Below are 19131 nucleotides of genomic sequence, written 5' to 3'. Positions count from 1 at the left end.
GGCCTATCACCCTCATCTTGACCTCCCTCCACCTATCGCATTTCCAAAGCCCCTCCCCCAAGTCCCTCCTCCCTACCTTTTATCTTAGCCTGCTGGACACACTTTCCTCATTCCTGAAGAAGGGCTTATGCCCGAAACGTCGATTCTCCTGTTCCTTGGATGCTGCCTGACCTGCTGCGCTTTTCCAGCGACACATTTTCAGCGCTTATTTCTATTTGTATCTATATGTCAAATCAAGTTTATAGCTCAATCATGCTTTTTTCTTAGGAGGGTATAATAAGAGTTACTGAAAATAAATCAGCACTGAGCACCTTAAGTTGGTCGGAACCAGGTCAATTGCAGTATTCAACACAGATGGGATTAAATGTAACACCTTCTTTGCTGGAAGATTCAGCGATTCACTTCTGCTTCAGTTGTGTTGGCAACATAGATTAAATATTCCACCAACATTTTTATGGGTAATGCTAGGTAAAGCAGGCATTATCTGTTGAGATGTCTTAATAATGAAAACTTTTAAATGGAAATAATTGAAGACATGTCTTGATGGTTTCAAATGATAAGGCGGTGACTATTTCTTTTGGCAGTTTGTTCCAATGTGATATCGCTCTGGAGAAGAAAGATTGCCAGTAGAGTGCCTTGGAAATAAACGGTCTTTATAATTTGTGGGGATGACTGCCTCAGGTATTTTTCTTTGACCGACTGGGCTCTTGTCAGTTTCCACCAGTCCATTCCATTTTTCTTTGGATTCAGTCAGTATATATTTTCCCCTCCCTTGCTGCAGTGATACTCATTCTAAACCTTTGATCAAGATGGTAAGACTGGCTTAACTAGTTCACCAATTGGAAAAAAATCATAATATATTTAAACACAAAACATGCTACACAAAAACTTCCAATGGTTTTCCTGACTCCAAAACATGTTTATGTTAATCTTGTAGTAAAACTCCATTGCCACGTGCAAAGGGAGAAAGACTAGGCTGTTCACATTGGTTACCAGCCAGATTATTCACCTTTTTCATTTCTCATTGCCTTATCTAAAAAAATGCAATTTAAGTTGAGCATCATACCACAAGTAACAGTTTAAACAACAAAACAAGATTTCAGAGTATACGGGTGTTCTAAAATCTCGATTAAAGGGTGGGAAATTTATTATTATTCTGAGAGCGTCAAACCACAATTTTTCCAAATGTTACACTTCCAGCAATCACAAAAGGTCAAGTTTATGAAATAGTGATTCTTACCAGGATTGCATTGAACTGCAACATGTCAACATTCTATTTACAACACAAAGTATGCAAAACATATGAACATCACAGCATGCAACTTGAAGTCTCCCAATACAGCATGAAGCTATTACACAGCTGAAGAACAGCAACTACAGTATTGTGTTAATAAACTCCTGAATCAAACTCTAAAACATGAGCTACTACAATCGAGTCTGCTCCAAAAATTTACTAAGAAATTTTAAAACAATTTCCATTAATGTTAATAATTTGTACAGTTTTACAAATTGCATGATAAGCATGCATCATTGCAAGACACATTTAAAGTAAAACAATTTGAAATTCATGCTATTGTATCCCCTCTGATTTATAATTTTCTCCATAGATCATTTTGTACAGTTTCAGACATGAATAGAATATTGTTTGGATTTTTAAAAGCCTTATTAGCCAAATTATTTGTGAAAATAAAAAAATTGTAGCACCAGAAAAAAAAAACAATTGACTGGCAAACAAATGTATACCCTTGTTTAGCATAAAACAATGGTCATTAAAATAAAATGGTTCACAGGCTACCAATGTGGGCCTTGATTCGTTTTTCTTGTGAATCCAGAACTTGAAGCAAGGTCTGGAAATAGAAAATGATAAAGAGGTGAATTAGGGAAAACAATGATTAAAGAAAATCCAGGTGGCAAACCATATGCCTGTGTTTCAATTTTCAATGCTTGAGATTTCCATTCCTGATTCTTTTCCAGGGAATGCTACCAAATTTATTGATGTATCTACTTCAGTTTAGAACAAAACGACTGCAAAATTTAGATCTGCTGGAGCGAGAGTCATGCAATACCGAGCACCTGGGAATGGTGTGCTTACTCCTGAAGAATGCGGAATTCTACAGCTCATGACACTAAACATCCTCAAATGCGACTATGGAGCATGTTACTGCATTACAGATCTAGTTAATACCTTCTAATGATCATTTGTCTCTGAATATGTTTTTAACAATCCTTCTGCCACCCCAAGCTAATGTTATTTGAAGAGCCAAGCACTCAACTTGCAGTGAGGTGTATCAGCTAACAGTTGCGGCTGCAGAGTTTGGGCATGTACCATGTTGTGTTCTTGGAATGGTTTAGATGATTCATTGGCATTTCAAGAAAGTGTTGCTGCATGTTGACAGTGAAATTATGGTATTCTCCGGTTTAGTCCACAGATAGCCTACGAAAGTTTTGGGACCTACAATTGAAGTCTCTTTAGGGTTGTCGAGAAGCACAGTCAGCAGAGAAGGAAGCTGTGTGGAGGTAAAAACTCTCAACAAGAGGCCCCACCCATCCACGGCCTCCCAGAAATACTTTGGTTACCGATGTTTGAGGCATCTACAATTTAGCAAAGAAGGTGGTCACTGAACCATGTCATCTCGTTAGACAGAATCTACAACCCACAGCAGAGTGAGAACAGCACTGTCAAGTGGTTTACAAGGTCACAGTTGCTCCCAATTTCCACATATGTAAATCTTTCCAGGCAAGAGCTGGTAACATAGCCTGCTATCCACATTTCATTATCCATCGGTGCATCAGAGAGGTGACAGAAGCTCAGGAGGGGATAAATGTCATCATCACTATTATAAGAAAAATAGAAGGGTGGCTTTATCAGGGTCAGTGAGTTTCAAAAGGATCTGCCATAGCTCTCTGGACCCCACATGCAATTGCATTGAAATCACAAGGGCTCTTAACAAAATGTAGTTAGTATGAGAGGCGAGGTACAGAGCATCATATTAGTGAATATCTGCTCTCCTGACAGTAGACACAATTCATTAATTTGCCCTGAGAGAGTCAGCTATACCCATCATCATTGGGCAACCATAGCAACTAGAAACTGACACCGTACCCCTGACTCATACAAGCTCGGACCAGGAGTACGCCATTTAGTCCCTTGAGCTTGCTCGGCTATTTGATAAAACCAATCTCTGATTGTAGCCTCAAATCCACATTTCCCCACATGTGATACATTTCCACCCATTGCTTAACAAGAATCTATTCATCACTGCCTTTAAGACATCAAGGATTCTGCATCCACCATTTTTTCAGGTGGATGCAGAGTCACAACTCTTTAAAAGAATGAATTTTATTCATCACTATTTTCAATGGGCGACCAACAATTTTTAAACAGTAAGCCCCTAGTTCCAGACTCATACCTCTCCTTGTACACTTGACCAGAAGAAGACATTGCCCCATTTTACTCTACTTCACAGCACTTCAGCAGATCTTGAGACAGATACCTGCTCTTGGCTGATGTTCCGTGGTTCTTGGAGCCTGTAAGGGCCTCGCTGAGGATTACACTACCTGTAGAGATATGGGGCTAGTGATGCCATCAGGAAACAAGACAGTAAATGGGATGTTACCTGAGGTGGAGGAGGCAGGGTTTAAAGAAGCATTTTGAAATGAGCCTTCATTTCCTTATCCCCATTCACTACCATCCCACTCATTTCTCACAAGCAATGAGCTGAAATGCATTTTGTGACAGATCAGACGTAGTCAATGGCTGAAAAGGGGGAGGGGCTCATGAATCTGAATTTAGGTGACATTTGTTGTCTGCACCCCTACATTCATTTGTTTACCAACTCTGATATTCCTGCCGGTGGCCAGTCTTTCAATGGACAAAGGTATTGTCACAAAGACCTACAACATCATGTCACTCACAGAATAGACTCCACCAATCCTCCTTTCAGTCTGTAAGGCTGGAACCCATACCACCTACATTCTCTGACTTTGCTCTTGAAGTATTCTGTCTGCCAACAATATAGCTTAAGATTTAGCAGCAGTATCCTGTACTTTCTTCTCCTGCAAAGAGGGAAAGAGAAGATCCAGAGCAATGACATAACTTGAATACATGGATGGAAAGGATTTATTGAAGCTGACCATAAGGAAGAGGCATGACATTGTTGATAAAGTGTAACGCTGGAAAAAGCACAGCAGGTCAGACAGCATCGGAGGAGCGAGAGAGTTGACATTTCAGGTATAACCCTTTTTCAGCCCAGCACCACACTTTATCAACTCTGACTCTTCAGCATCTGCAGTCCTCACTATCTCCTTAGAGGCATGACACTGCCTTAGGTTGAAGTGCATTAGTAGTGATGGACAGGTAGGGATGTGAGGAAGTGCACAGGCAGAGAGGGATGAATGTACATGCAAGGTAAGTTGGTCTGAGGAATGCTGTGCTGGAGTAGATCTGAAAAGACAGCATGAGGGGTTGAGAGTAACATACACATCAAGATGCAGCTGAATGAGCCATCGTTAATTTAACCACTTTCAACATTGACCCAGGAGCCAGGTGCTACACTTTGACTGCACTCAGCACCATCCATCTTTACTTGGTATCACTAACAGGCTTCTTTTATCCATGAGGAGGAAACAGTATCTCTGTCAGCCCCAACAGCCCCCAACATCACACCTTAGGAAGTTTCATGAAAAAAACTCACTGTCTTTCAATGATTGCTCCATTCATTCTGTCACTTGTCTGCATCTTACTCTCAGCTCCATGTTCTACCAAACGTAATGTTTGAAATGTCTTTTCAAATTGCGAAGTTGAAATCAACCATGAGGGGTGTCATCCCATCTACTGAGCCTAATTGAATGGGAAACTGTCTAGTTGAAAATGCCACTACTTAATGTATTTCACTAACTTCCTCTGTGCTATCAGATGCCACCACCCTGCCTCACTCTCAGCACATAAGCAAGTTTGGAAGTATTCAGAAGAGGTCAGATTAAATTTGACAAAAGGGAAAAAACACAGATATGCAATTTGACCACAGTCAATAAGAAAAGCAGAAAGACAGGACCATTTCACTGCGGGTAAAGGGGAAGAAAAGGGAGAATAAACAAAATGAGGGAAAAGTGGGATGCGATACTGATGACAAGAGTAGGGATGATAAGGAAGGGTACAGATGTCAAGGAAGGGTAGAGATGTCAAGGGTAATGCATTAAACTGGCCTGGTTATACCGTAAACTGAAGAAGGGAATTAAGGCAAGAGAAAGGATAAAAGTGCCAGAGGTATCCAATTAAAATGTTTCATAAGAAAAGCATATTTTAAAAAAAGATGCTAAAAAAAGGAAATAGTGCCCTGAATAGACATGCTAACCGTTTCCTCCACTTCAAAAGAAACAAGGAGAATGGCTCAATCAGCAATAATATCTAGTACATTACTGTTTGTAACCTGGATTCTAGACAAGTAAACAAGTAGACAGACAAACAATGACCAACAATATCATAAGTTCACTGTCCTGCTTGAGATTTATGTTAAAATATAGTGTCTTGTTTCAATTACCATTACGTCTTCTCCAGAGGTTATATTTGTCATACCTTATTAATTGCTTACAATAATATTGCAGGGGAAATTTTTTAAAAATTACACCCTGCAAAAACAAAACTTTACAAGCACGGTCGAAGTTCCTTTCCAATCATAAAGGCAGAATTGGCAGAAATTTCTTATTTAAGTGTGTGAATTCCAGATGAATTTTGCTCAATAGAATAATTTACTTCTGAAGGAAATCCAATGTTCTGGAGTTTGCAATATCTGCAATCTCCAAAGCAGAATTTATATGCAAACCCTATCTAATTAAAAAAGTATAAAGAACAGGGAAAATTTCCAGCATTTTCCTTATGTACATCCATGTGTCTGGACAAATTATATATCACACATTTTCATTTAGAAATGGTAAAGGAACCAAATTTAACAAAACAAACAAATTTTACAGAGGAAATGAGGAATTGTAAATGTAACTTATATATTTTAGAACTGCCTGTCCAGAATTTAGGGGCAATGTTTGCGATTCGGAGCTTTTGGATTTCTGCAGGAAAAGTTGATGCAACTTTGGTTTCAACAATTCATCTGTAAATTTGATAGATTTCTTTGCTTAGAAAACTGTAGGTTTACAGTAAACATTTTTTAAAAAGTATGAGGTATTATATGTAGAATGAAGTGAATGAAATGGCATTGCTGAGCACTGGTCCCAATGTTCTATATCAGCGATAGTATGCAGGCTCCTCATAGCTGATTTTATGATCTCAGTGTTGCCACAACAAGGAAGTAGCAAATAGAAGCCTGGAATTTGCCTTAAGTGGAGGGAATACTCAGCATTGATCTCATAAATCTGCTAATAACCATTGAAAACTCACCTGGTCACCAGCTTGGTGTGGGAAATCCAATGATGGGGAATAAAAGCGGAAAGTAAAAAAAAACAAAAAATATCCAATCTGTCTTTCTGAAAGATCATGTCACTGTGGTCAGTCACAAATGCTTAATGGCATGATGAGACAGATTGAGACAGGTGTGTGGCAGTTTGAAATGCAAACTTTTGGATTTATACAGGTTGAGCAGAACTATGTCTCAATCAGTACAACCCAAAAAGCAAACAAAAACAACTCCTGAAAATTATTCAGCCGCATTAATATGAAAACTCCAAAGCACAATTATGTATTGATGATTTAAAATCCCAAAAAGTAAATTCGTTGTAAAGATTTCTGTTTTACACATAAATCATTCCATTGACAAGCCAATCCACTTCCCAAATGCATCTACCTCAATTTTAAATTTTTACTAATATTTTCACAGTTTGAGTTTGCAGGGTATATGGCAATACCTTTATTGAGCTCCAAGTTATCTTACAAAACATTTCCTTGAGAAGCCTCATGTGAAGAAAAGAAAGCCAGCTACCTACTCCCATTCAAAGTTTGTGAGAAGATTTGTAGCTCGGGTGCTCGTTGCTGTGGTTCTGTTCGCCGAGACATCGACCTGGACCCAATATACCGGCCACTACAGCGGACAGCTGAAACTGACAACCGGAAGCGGCAGGGACAGGCCACTATAAATGCCGGAGGAAACACCACAGAAGAACTTCACAGGAGGCTCCCAAGCACTGAGGATGTCACCTAGACAGGGGACGAAACGTTTGCAACAAAAACTTCCAGCTCGGCGAACAGAACCACAGCAACCTACTCCCATCTGCTAATTGTACTAAAAGCCACAATATAATCCCTGAAACTGAATTTGGACAAAGTGAAGCAATAAATAAGATAATAATTCATATTGCATAAAATTACAGATAATAGACATAAACGAAAATTAGCTGTGCTAAAATATGGAAAAATGGCATTCTATAAATGATATGATTTTGACAAGCGTCAATGAGGAGAAAGACCTGGAATCCTTTACACAAATCTTTAGGGATGATAGGGAAATTCTTAAGATGGGTACGAAAACATTGGGTTACCTGAGTTGATATAAAGAGGAACAGAATATAAAAGCAAAGTGATCACGGAATAATGATTTTTCAGATGATTAGATTTTGATAAAGTGATTACAGGAAAATGACTCAAATACTAGAGTTCACAGATTCAATATTAGTGGGGACATGTTCAGAGAGAAGGTTAGAAGAAAATGTTTCACTCATGTAATTTTCAGATGCTGTAATACAATGGAAGCAGATTCCAAATGTAATTTTTAAAAAAAGGAAATGGACAGATCCCTGAGGAACCTACAGAGCTGTGGGATGCAAAGTGGGATGTGAGATTAGTCATGACTGCTCTTTCAAACAGTCATCATTGGCTGCACAGCCTCCTCAGATGTCGGTTTATATGATTAACAAGACAGTACATAGATTTTAAAAGAATCAGCAGTGATTTGCTAAAACATGTGAGCAGATATTTTGAGAGAATGAATTATAATGAACTGAACAATCTGTATTTGGGGAAAAAAAGAGCAACTGAGAACAAACAGCTGCATTTCTACCAATATCAGCTGCCACTCCGGCTTAAATGGGATTCACCATTGAGGAAATCATATCCTCCATGCATAATACATTTTAACAAAAGAAAACAATGGTTGCAGAAGGAAAGTAAAGCACTCTCAAATCTGCATGGAGTAAGTGATGAAAATGTCTAAAAGCAGTACTTACCAGGTTTGCCTTATTTGCATTGTGAGCAAGTGACCAGAAGCAAAGTGATAGCAAAATGGAAAAAGGCAACTAGTTAGCTAAGCAGAAAATAAACATTTAAAACCTGTTAGAAAGGATCAGAAAAATCACTCTCTGACAAGTCTCATCTTTTTATTTGAAATTAAAAAGAAAATATTGCAAATGTGGAAAAGGAGAAAGAGGGACTAAGCATTTTTTGGAAAAAGCAAGAAAGAAACAATAATAGTATTACATAGCAAAGAAGGAACACCAGAAAGCTCAGAAAGTAGACAAATTATATAACTTGCTACTTCTTTTTGAAGAATTCAGCAGATTGCACTGAATACAAGTCACATTAGGAACAATGATAATTACACTGCAAGTTTACTTACTGAAATGCACTTTGCATTTGATTTTGATAAAAGCTTATAAGATATATACTCTATGATTTTTGGTAGCAATGTCAGTTCATCAAAGATGCAATGATGACAGCTCTCTCCCCCTTTTTCTGTAATGCCCACTTTTTTGAATTTCCCTCTAAAAGTAAGAACTCAAAAGCCTACTGTTCAGAGAAAGCTTTTTAATTTTTACATCAATACATGAACTGTTTTAATGCTTCCTCTTTCTTGATATCATTGACTCTCTTACATCACTGCTTACTTGTTGATTTAAACTGTTTTAAGCAGCAGTTTTGTCCCTCCACAATTTCTAAATGCACCCCTAATTAAGATGCTTCTTTGCTTAAAACCTGAAACTTAATGCACTGGCTGTATTACCCTCCACAGCAATGACCTACCACACTCTGCCGGATGCTTTATCCCTTTAACACAGAACCTCCACGTGTTCCTGCTCAAATGGAGAAGAGTAGCAAATTGGGGCATCCAAGAGTTGAGAGATTAATTAGATGACTAGGACAGATAAGTGCTTGAGAGGGACTAACAGAATGGGAAAGTAATAAAGGGGAAAGCAATATAAAAAGGTCAGAAACAGAGGCATGAAAAGGAAGAGAATTACAAGATGGACAAAAGGAGATAAAGGAGAGATACAGGCAATAGAGAGACTGAAGATGATGATAAAGGAGGAAGGGAAACAAGAAGGGAAAATAAAAATAAGAGAAAGTAAAAGTGTAGAGAAAGAAAATGGAGAAAGAAAAATAAATTAAATGCTAGAATCAAGCAAGCAAAAGACTCCACTAATGAGGAGTGCCATTGCAGAATGAAAACAAAATGAGCAGGTCGAAGCATGAGACCTCAAACCAACATCTCCGATGTAAACATCACCGATAAATGACAAAGAACACTGCATCACTGCTGACAGCTATGGTCAATTTAAAAAAAAAAATCCCACAACTCTCAAAATTAAAGCTGGATTCTAAAATCTTTAGAAACATAAGGGGAATTTCAGATCATGATATAATTCAGGGAATAAAGACTGTATCATGTATGCTTTGAGACTACTTGTAACAGCTTAGTTCTGTACAAACTTCCACATGTTGACCTGTTCCAATTTCTTTACAAATTATTGTATCTATCACAGGAATTATGCAATATAAAACATACACTAACACATATATTACTTAAATATGCATTTAAGCATGCTCTGAATAGAAACAGAATACAATGCAGCTCAGTGAAAAAGAGCCACAATAGCTGAAATGTTTCCTATTCCTTTCTGGAAATGTGCCAAAGTGCAAAGTTGAAGTATCTCATTTTGACTAAGCTGCTTTCTTTCTTAACTTAATCTGTTCACATGTTTAACAATGTAAGAAACAGTTTTTACCTATCATCTGTGCTATGGTCTTCTCATACTCTGCAACAATTCGCCTGTAGATACGAAAAAACTATGATGAGAGGTGTGTGCGCACAGCCATGCCAATTTTACAAGGATTAATGTACAATATCTCTCAACATGATTCAGCACAAGATTAATTGTCTCCAAATTAAGCACTTAGAAATGTGATGAGGAAATAATTCCAAACAAAAAGCTGCATTGACAATTACATATTGAGCAAGAAAATAGTATAAGGTATATTTTTAACAAAATTTTACAACAAAAAAAATTAGACAAAAGTCAGATCCAATGGGAACTCGTCTTATTTAGTGTGAGCAGGCTCAGATTTTCCATAAACTCTCCAGGTTTCCTCCGTCGCTGATGCTGAGTAGAAACATTGTGTATCACCTATAAGATTAATTGGAGAAACTGGCCAAGGCTCCTTAGACAGCACCTTCCAAACCTGTAACCTCTACCACCTAGAAGGAAAAGGGCAGCAGATACATGAGAACACCACCAACAACTGCATGTTCCCCTCCAGTTCACTCATTATCCTGAACTGGAACTCTATCACTGTTCCTTTAGTTCTGCGTGCTGAAAATCCTGCAAGTTCCTGCCTAATGGTATTGCAGGTATACCTAAACCAAATGGATGGCACCAGTTCATGAAGGTAGTTGACCACCACCTTCTCAAGAGCAATGATGAGCAATAATTGTTGGCCCAGACAATGATGTCCACATTCCATGAACAAATTTTAAAAAGTATTTTTGGCAATTTTGAGCTATACATGTAATACAATGTGCAGCCTGAAAGGGGAATGTATTGACAATCAGATGAAATTCAAGATTCATGAATAATATTTAAGTAACAAAAACTGCCAGTGCCACCACAGAACCAAATCCTTATCATATTCCTTTTTCCCATTCGTAGTCCTCTGGGCTGGAATCTTTGGAAATGGCACTCCCATGTAGACTGCCTCGGATATAAATTGCTTTGCCTCTGATCATTTCTCTGCAACTCTTCCTCCTCCTTTAGCTTCCCGAGGGGGGAGGAATACACATCCTCATACTGTCAGGTGCTCTAAAGGAACTCTAGACTCTGAAATTCTGGTATAAATACAAGCTGATTTTGTTTTTAAATTGGAGCTATAAAGAATTGTGAGAAAAAAAAACACACCTTCACATCTTGCCATAATTTTTCATAAACTAATTGAAAAAAAACTGCTTGTGGATTTTGGAGTGAAGCTTCATTTTATCTGAGTCCACAATGATGGGTGAATTTCCGATATAATTCTAGAGGATGTGTATAATGCTAAGCTTCACATCAATTCAAAAACAATTTTTTAATCCTTAGTAAAATTCTCAATACCATATTTAAGGACCTCCCGCCATATAGCAGAACAAAATATTTGGTTTTATAAATCATGCACAGCTGATTCTGTCCCAACAATGTGCTTGGCTGTATTTTCAACAGTTTGAAAATAGTTGGGAATCGAGAAAAACATTTAGCCACTTAGAAAACAAACATCAGCAGAAGAGAGCCCAGAAAAACTTAGTATTTCAAAAGCTTCACACGTGTAATGAAAATAATGCCAGCTTTTCTATAATTTGCCCTTAAGAGACTTTTCATTATATAAAATTATGGTCACTGGAAACACATGCTTTAGACTTGGAAGGGAAAGCACTCTTTAAAGAATTGCCAGTAAATGGAACTAGCCTGATGATCTTAAACTGGCAAGGGTTAGTTTTAACTCCAGTTTGAAAACAGCGAGTGACCTGTTCATCCAGAAGTGGCAGCAGGAAGATTTCTGCCAATTTCCGTGCTGTGCCATATCAATATGTTACAAGATAGCCTCATGGAGTTCAGTATCATTGCATTTGATTCTTCCCCCTACCCCCCCTTCAGGGTGGAGGAACACAATTGCTTCCATTTCCATGCTCTCCTTGCTCATTTACTTCTGCTGCTCATTTTAATAGAAAAAAGTGATAAACAGTGGGATTGCTCTGAAAATCAGGGATGCAAAGTTCAAATAAAACTGGAGAGAAGTCTCAAGACCAGACCCAGCACTCAAATTTTTCACTGGGGTGTTGGGGTGGGGATGTTAAGAGGGAAAGTAGGAATGGCTTCTTTTTGCACATCTGTGGTGTGGTTCACAGAGGCAAGTGCATGTGTTATTGTGCAGCTGTCTTCAAACATATCCAGTTTTTGCTGGGAATGTTTCAGTCGTAACTTGTGGGCTTTGCACAAGGAGGTCAAAAGCTGCCGGAATTATTTTGGCAAAGTTAGGGTGCCCTTTGGGAGAAGCCGTGTCCTTGTATAAAAAGGTGTGTAAAGAAATTGATACTTATTGCAACATTCTGGCTGTCAAGGGAACTGTCAACATTTCAGGGAAACTATTAAGCTGTCAAGGCTATTAAATCTCCTGCCATTTAATGTTTTGGAAACAAAAGCTTAAGAACTTATTTCATCGCAGCTTGGGTGGCTGACATCTATCTATCTATCTATCTAATTGTTGGTTTGAGTTGGCATGGAGGGCGGAGAGTCAAAGTATGATGATGGTAGGACTTTGGAATGGTACTATTGGCATCAGGCTGTACAGGGCCAAAGAGAATATGGGTGGAAGAGAATAGGTATGGCAGGTCTAACTCCATCACCCACCACCGCAGAAACCAAACTTAGACCAATAAGGAGCTGAGAGAGTCAGGAATTATCCTGACTTCAGAATGAAAAATCAGGCTAGTGTGGCCATTTTTCCTTGGCTATTTGTCACTCTTATATTGATTCGGTATGAGTGGGAGAGAGACATAATTACAAAGTTTTGGAATGTGCTAATTCAAAATTCAAAATACAAACAGAAGGCTAAGCTCGAGGCCACATTTTGTTTAAGATCAGATAGATCACTGAATGCATTGAACATTTTTGGCATTATCAAAAAGCTTTTGGTTTTTCTTTAGATGCTGCATATAAAACAAAATCCTGTATTAAAGAATATCAACGATAGTTTGTAATGTGCAGTTTGTCATTGCTGCAGGATATTCTCCAATTCTTTGTTCAGAATAATATGAAGCACAGACTAAATTGTCATCTTACCTAAATTGCACTGCCTTTTCAATTAAATTGTTAGTTTATTAAAATTTTAGATTGGCTAATGATGGTTTTAAGAATTTGAGGTAAGTACTTTACAGTATTATTTATATTTACAGTGAAGGGTGTGAAATAATTCTTTTCTGGAAAGCATTATTTACTCAACCTTAGTTTCATTAAGACACCCTTAATTGTTAACTAGAATGATTGGAATATTTGATGATAATTGGTTAGAACATTGAGCAATTGAAGTCATTAATGGATCGGTTTTTTGTTAGGTTTGCCTGTATCTCCTCCTGAAAGGAAATAACATCACAGTACAACACAACCTAAAAGCTCTTTAAGCTACATGCTGTTATGAGGTCATGTTACTCTTGCGCATACAGTATCAAGTTAATCCCTCAGCTATGCTAAATTTGCATATATATAGAACCACTACTTACAAAGAGCATGTCACTGTTGTTAGCAGGTTGTATTATAATGCAAGTTCAGTTCAACCTACTGTTACCATCATGTCACTCAGAGACATGAAACCTGGTGTCTATGCTGACAGTTCATAAAAGGCTGAAAAATCAGTAAATTACTCTACCAGCGTATTTGTAACAAACAGAAGTTTTGAAGCCCTCACTAAATGACAATCAAGTCAACGTGCCCAACCATATTTGTGGATAGGGGATTCTCAATTTAATTGTGTACATTCAGTTCTGCAGCAAACTTTATAGAATCAATGGAGTCACAGATCTATATCGACATACCTCATCTCAACAACCTCTTGCCTACTTTCATCGTATTTCCTTTTCCAGTCAGCCGCTTCTCTTTCCTGAGCAACAATCTGGAACAATGAGAGGAAGCATACATCAGTGTAGAGCCATATGAGAAAAGATTCAGAACATATATTTTAGGTTAAAATGAAAGTTGAAGTTATGGCATAGAACCAAGCTAAAGAGGGTCAAGAAATAAACAACACATAAATAAAAGCTTCAAACAAAGCTAAGACAAAATAACTTCAGAGATGGTTCAGATTTTCTTTTGTAAATTTGTTAAAAATATAAAAACAATACTTGATGAAAGAGTTTATTGAAACAACATCTATCTAGCAGATATGTACAGACACAGAAAGACACCCACACTCTCACAAAAGATTACTCCAAATTGAATGAGCTACCTCCTCCCTGGCTGTTCTCAGAGCAGAATCCAAATCTCTTTGACTGTAATGATGTCCATCTGCTTGAACGTCATCAACCTCACCGTCACCAGTCCGAGAGTACAGTGCACCTTTTGTGATGGGAGTGTCCATTGATGGTGTACTGTCCCTTTGCTGCAAGAAAATGCAAATACAAAACATACAACCCAGTTCACTTGAGTGACATATATCAGTTGTGACTTAAAAGCTGAGAAGAAACAAAGTACTGCCTCACAAGGTCAAACTTCCTGAACATTCTGTTAATCACTGAATGTTTAAATTAACATTGGGTCAAAGTGCCATTTAATGTTGTTGCTGAACTTTTTTGCATTACATTAGTATTAGAAAGCATGATTGGAAATGCATAATAGCTGTCTGAAATCACATTGCAGGAAAAGTGTAAGCTTCAAGTTCATCCAATTAGCATCAGAGTCAAGTGGTTGCAGAAGTTATCTTAAGAACAGTGGCCTCTAATGGTTAAATTGGGACAAAATGAAGCACCGCGACATACCTGTATTTCATCCTATTGGCATATTTGTTGAATAAATTTAAAAATGGAATAATTTGTACTTATAAATGCAACTTTTTGCTCCTGTTATCTTAAATGTTTACTGCTGAATTGTCGAAACTTTATTGCTGGAACAGCACAGCAGGTCAGGCAGCATCCAGGGATTAAATGTTTACTGCTGAATTGTCAACGATCAAGCAATACTTACTAATATCAGCAGATGCTTGTTTATTTGAGTAAGCAAGAAAGACTTGAAAGAAATGTGGCACAAAACCATTTTGCAATTGCTTTAGAATGTAGTTTAGCAATTAATTGCAAGCTAATGGGAAATATTAAAACCTTTCGGTATCAAATACACTTTGTTTAACTTTTCTATATAACAATTCGGGCAATGGGATTTCCTGCTTTCTATTTTTGCTGCAAAACTTAAGTGCACCGAAACAATTGTTTTGCAGTCTCAAGTTACATCTATGATGTATTTCCGAAATGATGTCTTTTTAAACAGCTGTGAACAAGTCCTAGGGGGAGTCCGAGGTAGCCACATCTGGACCACTCCATCCCTTTCTGGTCACCAAGCTTCAGAAAATTTTGGAAGGTCATGAGAAAGACAGACAGGAGATTTACCAGAATGGCTCCAGGGAATGGGGGTTTTAGCTTTAAATTAAGTTGAAGAAGCTGAGATTGTTCTTTGATCAAAAGAGATCGAAAAGGGATTTAATAGAGGTGTGTAAGATTTGCCAGATTTGGATAAGATGGCTAAGGTAAAAGTATTGTGATGAGCTGATGATACAAAGACTAAGGGATGCAAATTTAAAGTTTTGAGCATGAGATACAGTGGGGATAGGAGGATGGTAATGTTCATGCCTACAAAAGTGGTGAAAGCAGAGATGATCAATGATTACATAAAGAAATTAGATGGGCACTTGAAGGAAATAAACTTGAAGTACTTTTGGAATAGAGCAGAAGAATGAACGTATTGAGATTACAAAAAAACCAGCATATAATTAATCAACGGAATATCCTCCTTTTGTGCCACAAATAACTTTATGATTCTTTGAAAATTAAGACAATTACAATGTTGGGAAGCATATAAAGATTGTTTGGCAATTCAAAATCCACGAATGAAGCAAATCTGAATATATAAATCATTGTGTCCAAGTAAATCATATCCAACTTTTGTGAAATAAAAAGTTTACAAGAAAGATTAAGAATTATTCCAGGTTCGTACAGGCAGGAGGCAACATGAAACATTAGTATTTGACAGTTTCTGGATTTATGAAGACAACACAACAACAGAGACAGTGCCTTATATTTGATTTCACCTCCAAGCCATGAAACTCGAGACAGGTGTGGAAACTGAATTACAAATGAAATGGGAAAAGAAGTTACGGAAGAAAATGTGACTCCTCTGCCTACCTCTGCTAAATATTGTGTACTAAATCCATTTTCAGATAAAGAGTTCAATCAGAAATAGAGAAATGACACCACAATTAGAAAGACTTTAGTAACACAAGATTGTTCTTTGTTTTTGGGAGGTAGCATTACCGAATAGTAATGACATGAGAAGTCAACATGCAGGCAAATTTGGGCAATCAAATATTTCACTTCATAACAGACAAAAGAGAGGAAAATTAACTCTGACATAACATATTCAACTACTCATCCTATAATTAATTAGAATGGCTTAGAAAATGAAAACAAAATCAAGTTAAAGGTATCTTCATGAAGCCTTGATAGTCCTTTGGCATTTACTTTGACAAATAGAAACAGAACAAATTAAACAATAATAAAGGTTTGTCTTCTGTTATTGTCACTTGAAGAACCATGATGTAGAATGATGTCTTTAGTTTGTATCAATCTTCATGATTGATCATAGAAGATCATAGAATCCATACAGTGTGGAAAAAGGCCATTCGGCTCAGAGTCAACATCAACTTTCCAAAGAGCATCACACTCCGACCTAATTCCTTATCCTATCCCATTAACCACGCATTTCTCATGGCTACTCCAACCAGCCTACACATCTCAGGACAGTTCGGACAACTAGCTAACCTGCACATCTTTGGACTGTGGGAGGAAATCAGAGCACCTGGCTAAAACCCACAAAGACATGAGAATGTGCAAACTCCACAGAAATAGTGATCAACCCTGGGGCACAATTATTTAGAATATATATTATTGACTTGGATAACGGAACTGAATGTTTGACAGCGAAGTTTACAGATGACACAAGTAGTAAGAATGACACAAAGAGTCTACAGAGAGTTATAGAGGTTTGAGTGGGTAAAAACATTATCAGCTGAAAAATAATGTAGGAAAATGTGATGTTATCCAATTTGGCAAGAAAATAGAAGGACTGAAAATAATTTGAACATGGAAAGACTGCAGAAAACTGCAGCACAGAGGGAGTTGGAGATCCTATTGCATGAATCAATAAAAGCTAGCATCCAAGTCCAGCAGCAGAAGGAAAGGCAAATGGATTTTTGGCCTTTATTTCAAGCTAGAGAGCATAAACATAGGGAGGTCTTAGTAAATCTATCATCATAGCACTGCTGGAATACTGTGAACAGTTTTGTCCCTTAGCTAAAAGGTGGCAATTCAGACAAGGTTCATGAGCTTGATCCTAGGTGTGGAGAAATTTTCTTGTGAGTAGAGGTTGAGTGTGTTGGAGTTTCGGAGAATGAAACATACAAGATTTTCAGGGGGCTTGATAGAGTAAGTTGAGAGAACTTGTTTCCCCGACAACCCAAGGGTATAATCTCAGTTTAAGGGATCACCCATCTAAGACAGAGCTAAGGTGGATTTTCTTTTTATCTCTGGTGTAGTCAATCTCTGGGATTCTTCACCGCAGACAGTTGTTGAAACTGGCTCAAGGCTAAGAAAGATAAAACTTTTAATTGATAGGGGAATTAAGAGTTATGGCAATACGACATAGAATTGAGGATTATGAGACCAGCCATGATCTCATTAAATGGTGAAGTGGACTTGATGGGCTCAATGGCCTTCTTATGCACCTATGTCTTATAGTTTTAGGGTCTTATAATTGCTGCTTTTTCAATCTATATATACATATAATGTATAAGGTGTGTGATTATTGAAATGCAACAATTTTAACACCCAATAATTCCTTGAGCTTTGTACCAAAAAAAATTGATGTTTATTTTTTAACCAAACAGATCTTGATTCGTATATCAGGTACTGCCCTTTGAATCAATCTGATTTTGCACATTTTCCACAAATTAATCCAAACCCTCAGATGGCATCACATGAAGAATTCCAACATGAAATTTAAACAAATAACAACAGAAGCAAAACTAAAAGTTTTTTTAATATTTTAACAAAATTACTACAATCTTGTTTGTTTGAAATAATATTCAGCTATCTAATATTTTGGAGCTAAAGTGCTTAAGAAATATTTAGCTTTGATCTCTACTGTAACTCCAGATGAAGTCTGCATTGTAACCATTTTCAAAATTCAAACATTTGTACTATATACAGTTTGTATATCAAAATAGTTATTATTTCCACATACTGTAAAATTTATTGTGATATTATTGTACAATTTTACAAAACAGATATTAAATGGTGGGGATAGATCCTAATCTAACTCTTACTTGTAAGCATGAACCAAAATTGGCCCATTGTCTTCGGGCTGTACTCCTCCCTCTGATCTGTGAGCATGGAGACAAGTGAAAGAAACTGGAAAAAGTAACATGATAACTAAACCTTCAACAAACTAGGATAATAACTGAACCTCCGTAATTCCTAATGTGTAAAAATACAATTTTGACTTAATTTACGTTTCATTCTGAATCAAATGTTAACCAGTCAGAGGAAGAAAGCATCAACTTCTGCCACATTTGAGGTGAATTCTTAAAAATGAAATGACTTCTGAAAAGATAACTCAGTCTCGTGTTTTTTCAATGTTATCCTTTTCCATACTTTTAAAAAAGAATAAGCAACTATGAACGTGATAGCATGGAACATTCAATTACTTCCATCAGCAAATTCTAAATTTGGCTTAAAAGAAAAAAAAATGATCATTGTATTTCTCATATATTGGATCAGCATGTCAATCACTGATTTAATCATCTAGCTCTTTGTTGATTACACATTCTAATGAATATAGTGGAGTTTTGTTTTTATATTGAGCTATCAGTGGAACAGAATATAACTACATCACCATTCTAAGAGGCTTTGGCCACAAGATTTGGCTGCATAATTTTTGGAAAGTGTAAAATGGTATATTTCTGGACATCTTTTTGGTAAGGAGATTAGCCTGAGTGCACAAGATATTTGCAGTATCATGAGTCCTTATAGATCACTGATTTGATGACTGGTGATACTATTTTCAATAATATAAATACTCCAATTAATGCTCTTTCTGAATTCTTCATACATGAGATCAGTAGCAGGAAAG

The 19131-nt window shown here is 37.2% G+C and overlaps 1 protein-coding gene across 2 annotated transcripts in view; it reads right to left on the bottom strand.

The window, feature by feature from the left end:
• The window catches only part of LOC122561171 (transforming acidic coiled-coil-containing protein 2-like), a 31286-nt gene extending 12722 nt beyond the window's left edge, over positions 1-18564 (bottom strand). The window contains exons 1-5 of one of the 2 annotated variants that reach the window (XM_043712679.1): positions 18326-18564; positions 14186-14338; positions 13776-13852; positions 9946-9989; positions 8170-8178 (exon numbers count right to left, since the gene is read on the bottom strand). In XM_043712679.1, coding sequence (XP_043568614.1) covers positions 8170-8178; positions 9946-9989; positions 13776-13852; positions 14186-14317 — 262 coding nt within the window. In that variant the 5' untranslated portion in view covers positions 14318-14338; positions 18326-18564. The remainder of the gene's footprint in view (positions 1-8169; positions 8179-9945; positions 9990-13775; positions 13853-14185; positions 14339-18325) is intronic. The other variant, XM_043712680.1, reaches the window with a different exon arrangement.
• Between the last annotated feature and the right edge of the window lie 567 nt (positions 18565-19131).

The sequence above is a fragment of the Chiloscyllium plagiosum genome, chromosome 22, assembly GCF_004010195.1.
Source record: "Chiloscyllium plagiosum isolate BGI_BamShark_2017 chromosome 22, ASM401019v2, whole genome shotgun sequence".
Taxonomy (NCBI): domain Eukaryota; kingdom Metazoa; phylum Chordata; class Chondrichthyes; order Orectolobiformes; family Hemiscylliidae; genus Chiloscyllium; species Chiloscyllium plagiosum.
Note: the sequence above shows the minus strand (reverse complement) of the source record. Positions and strands in the feature narration are given on the sequence as shown.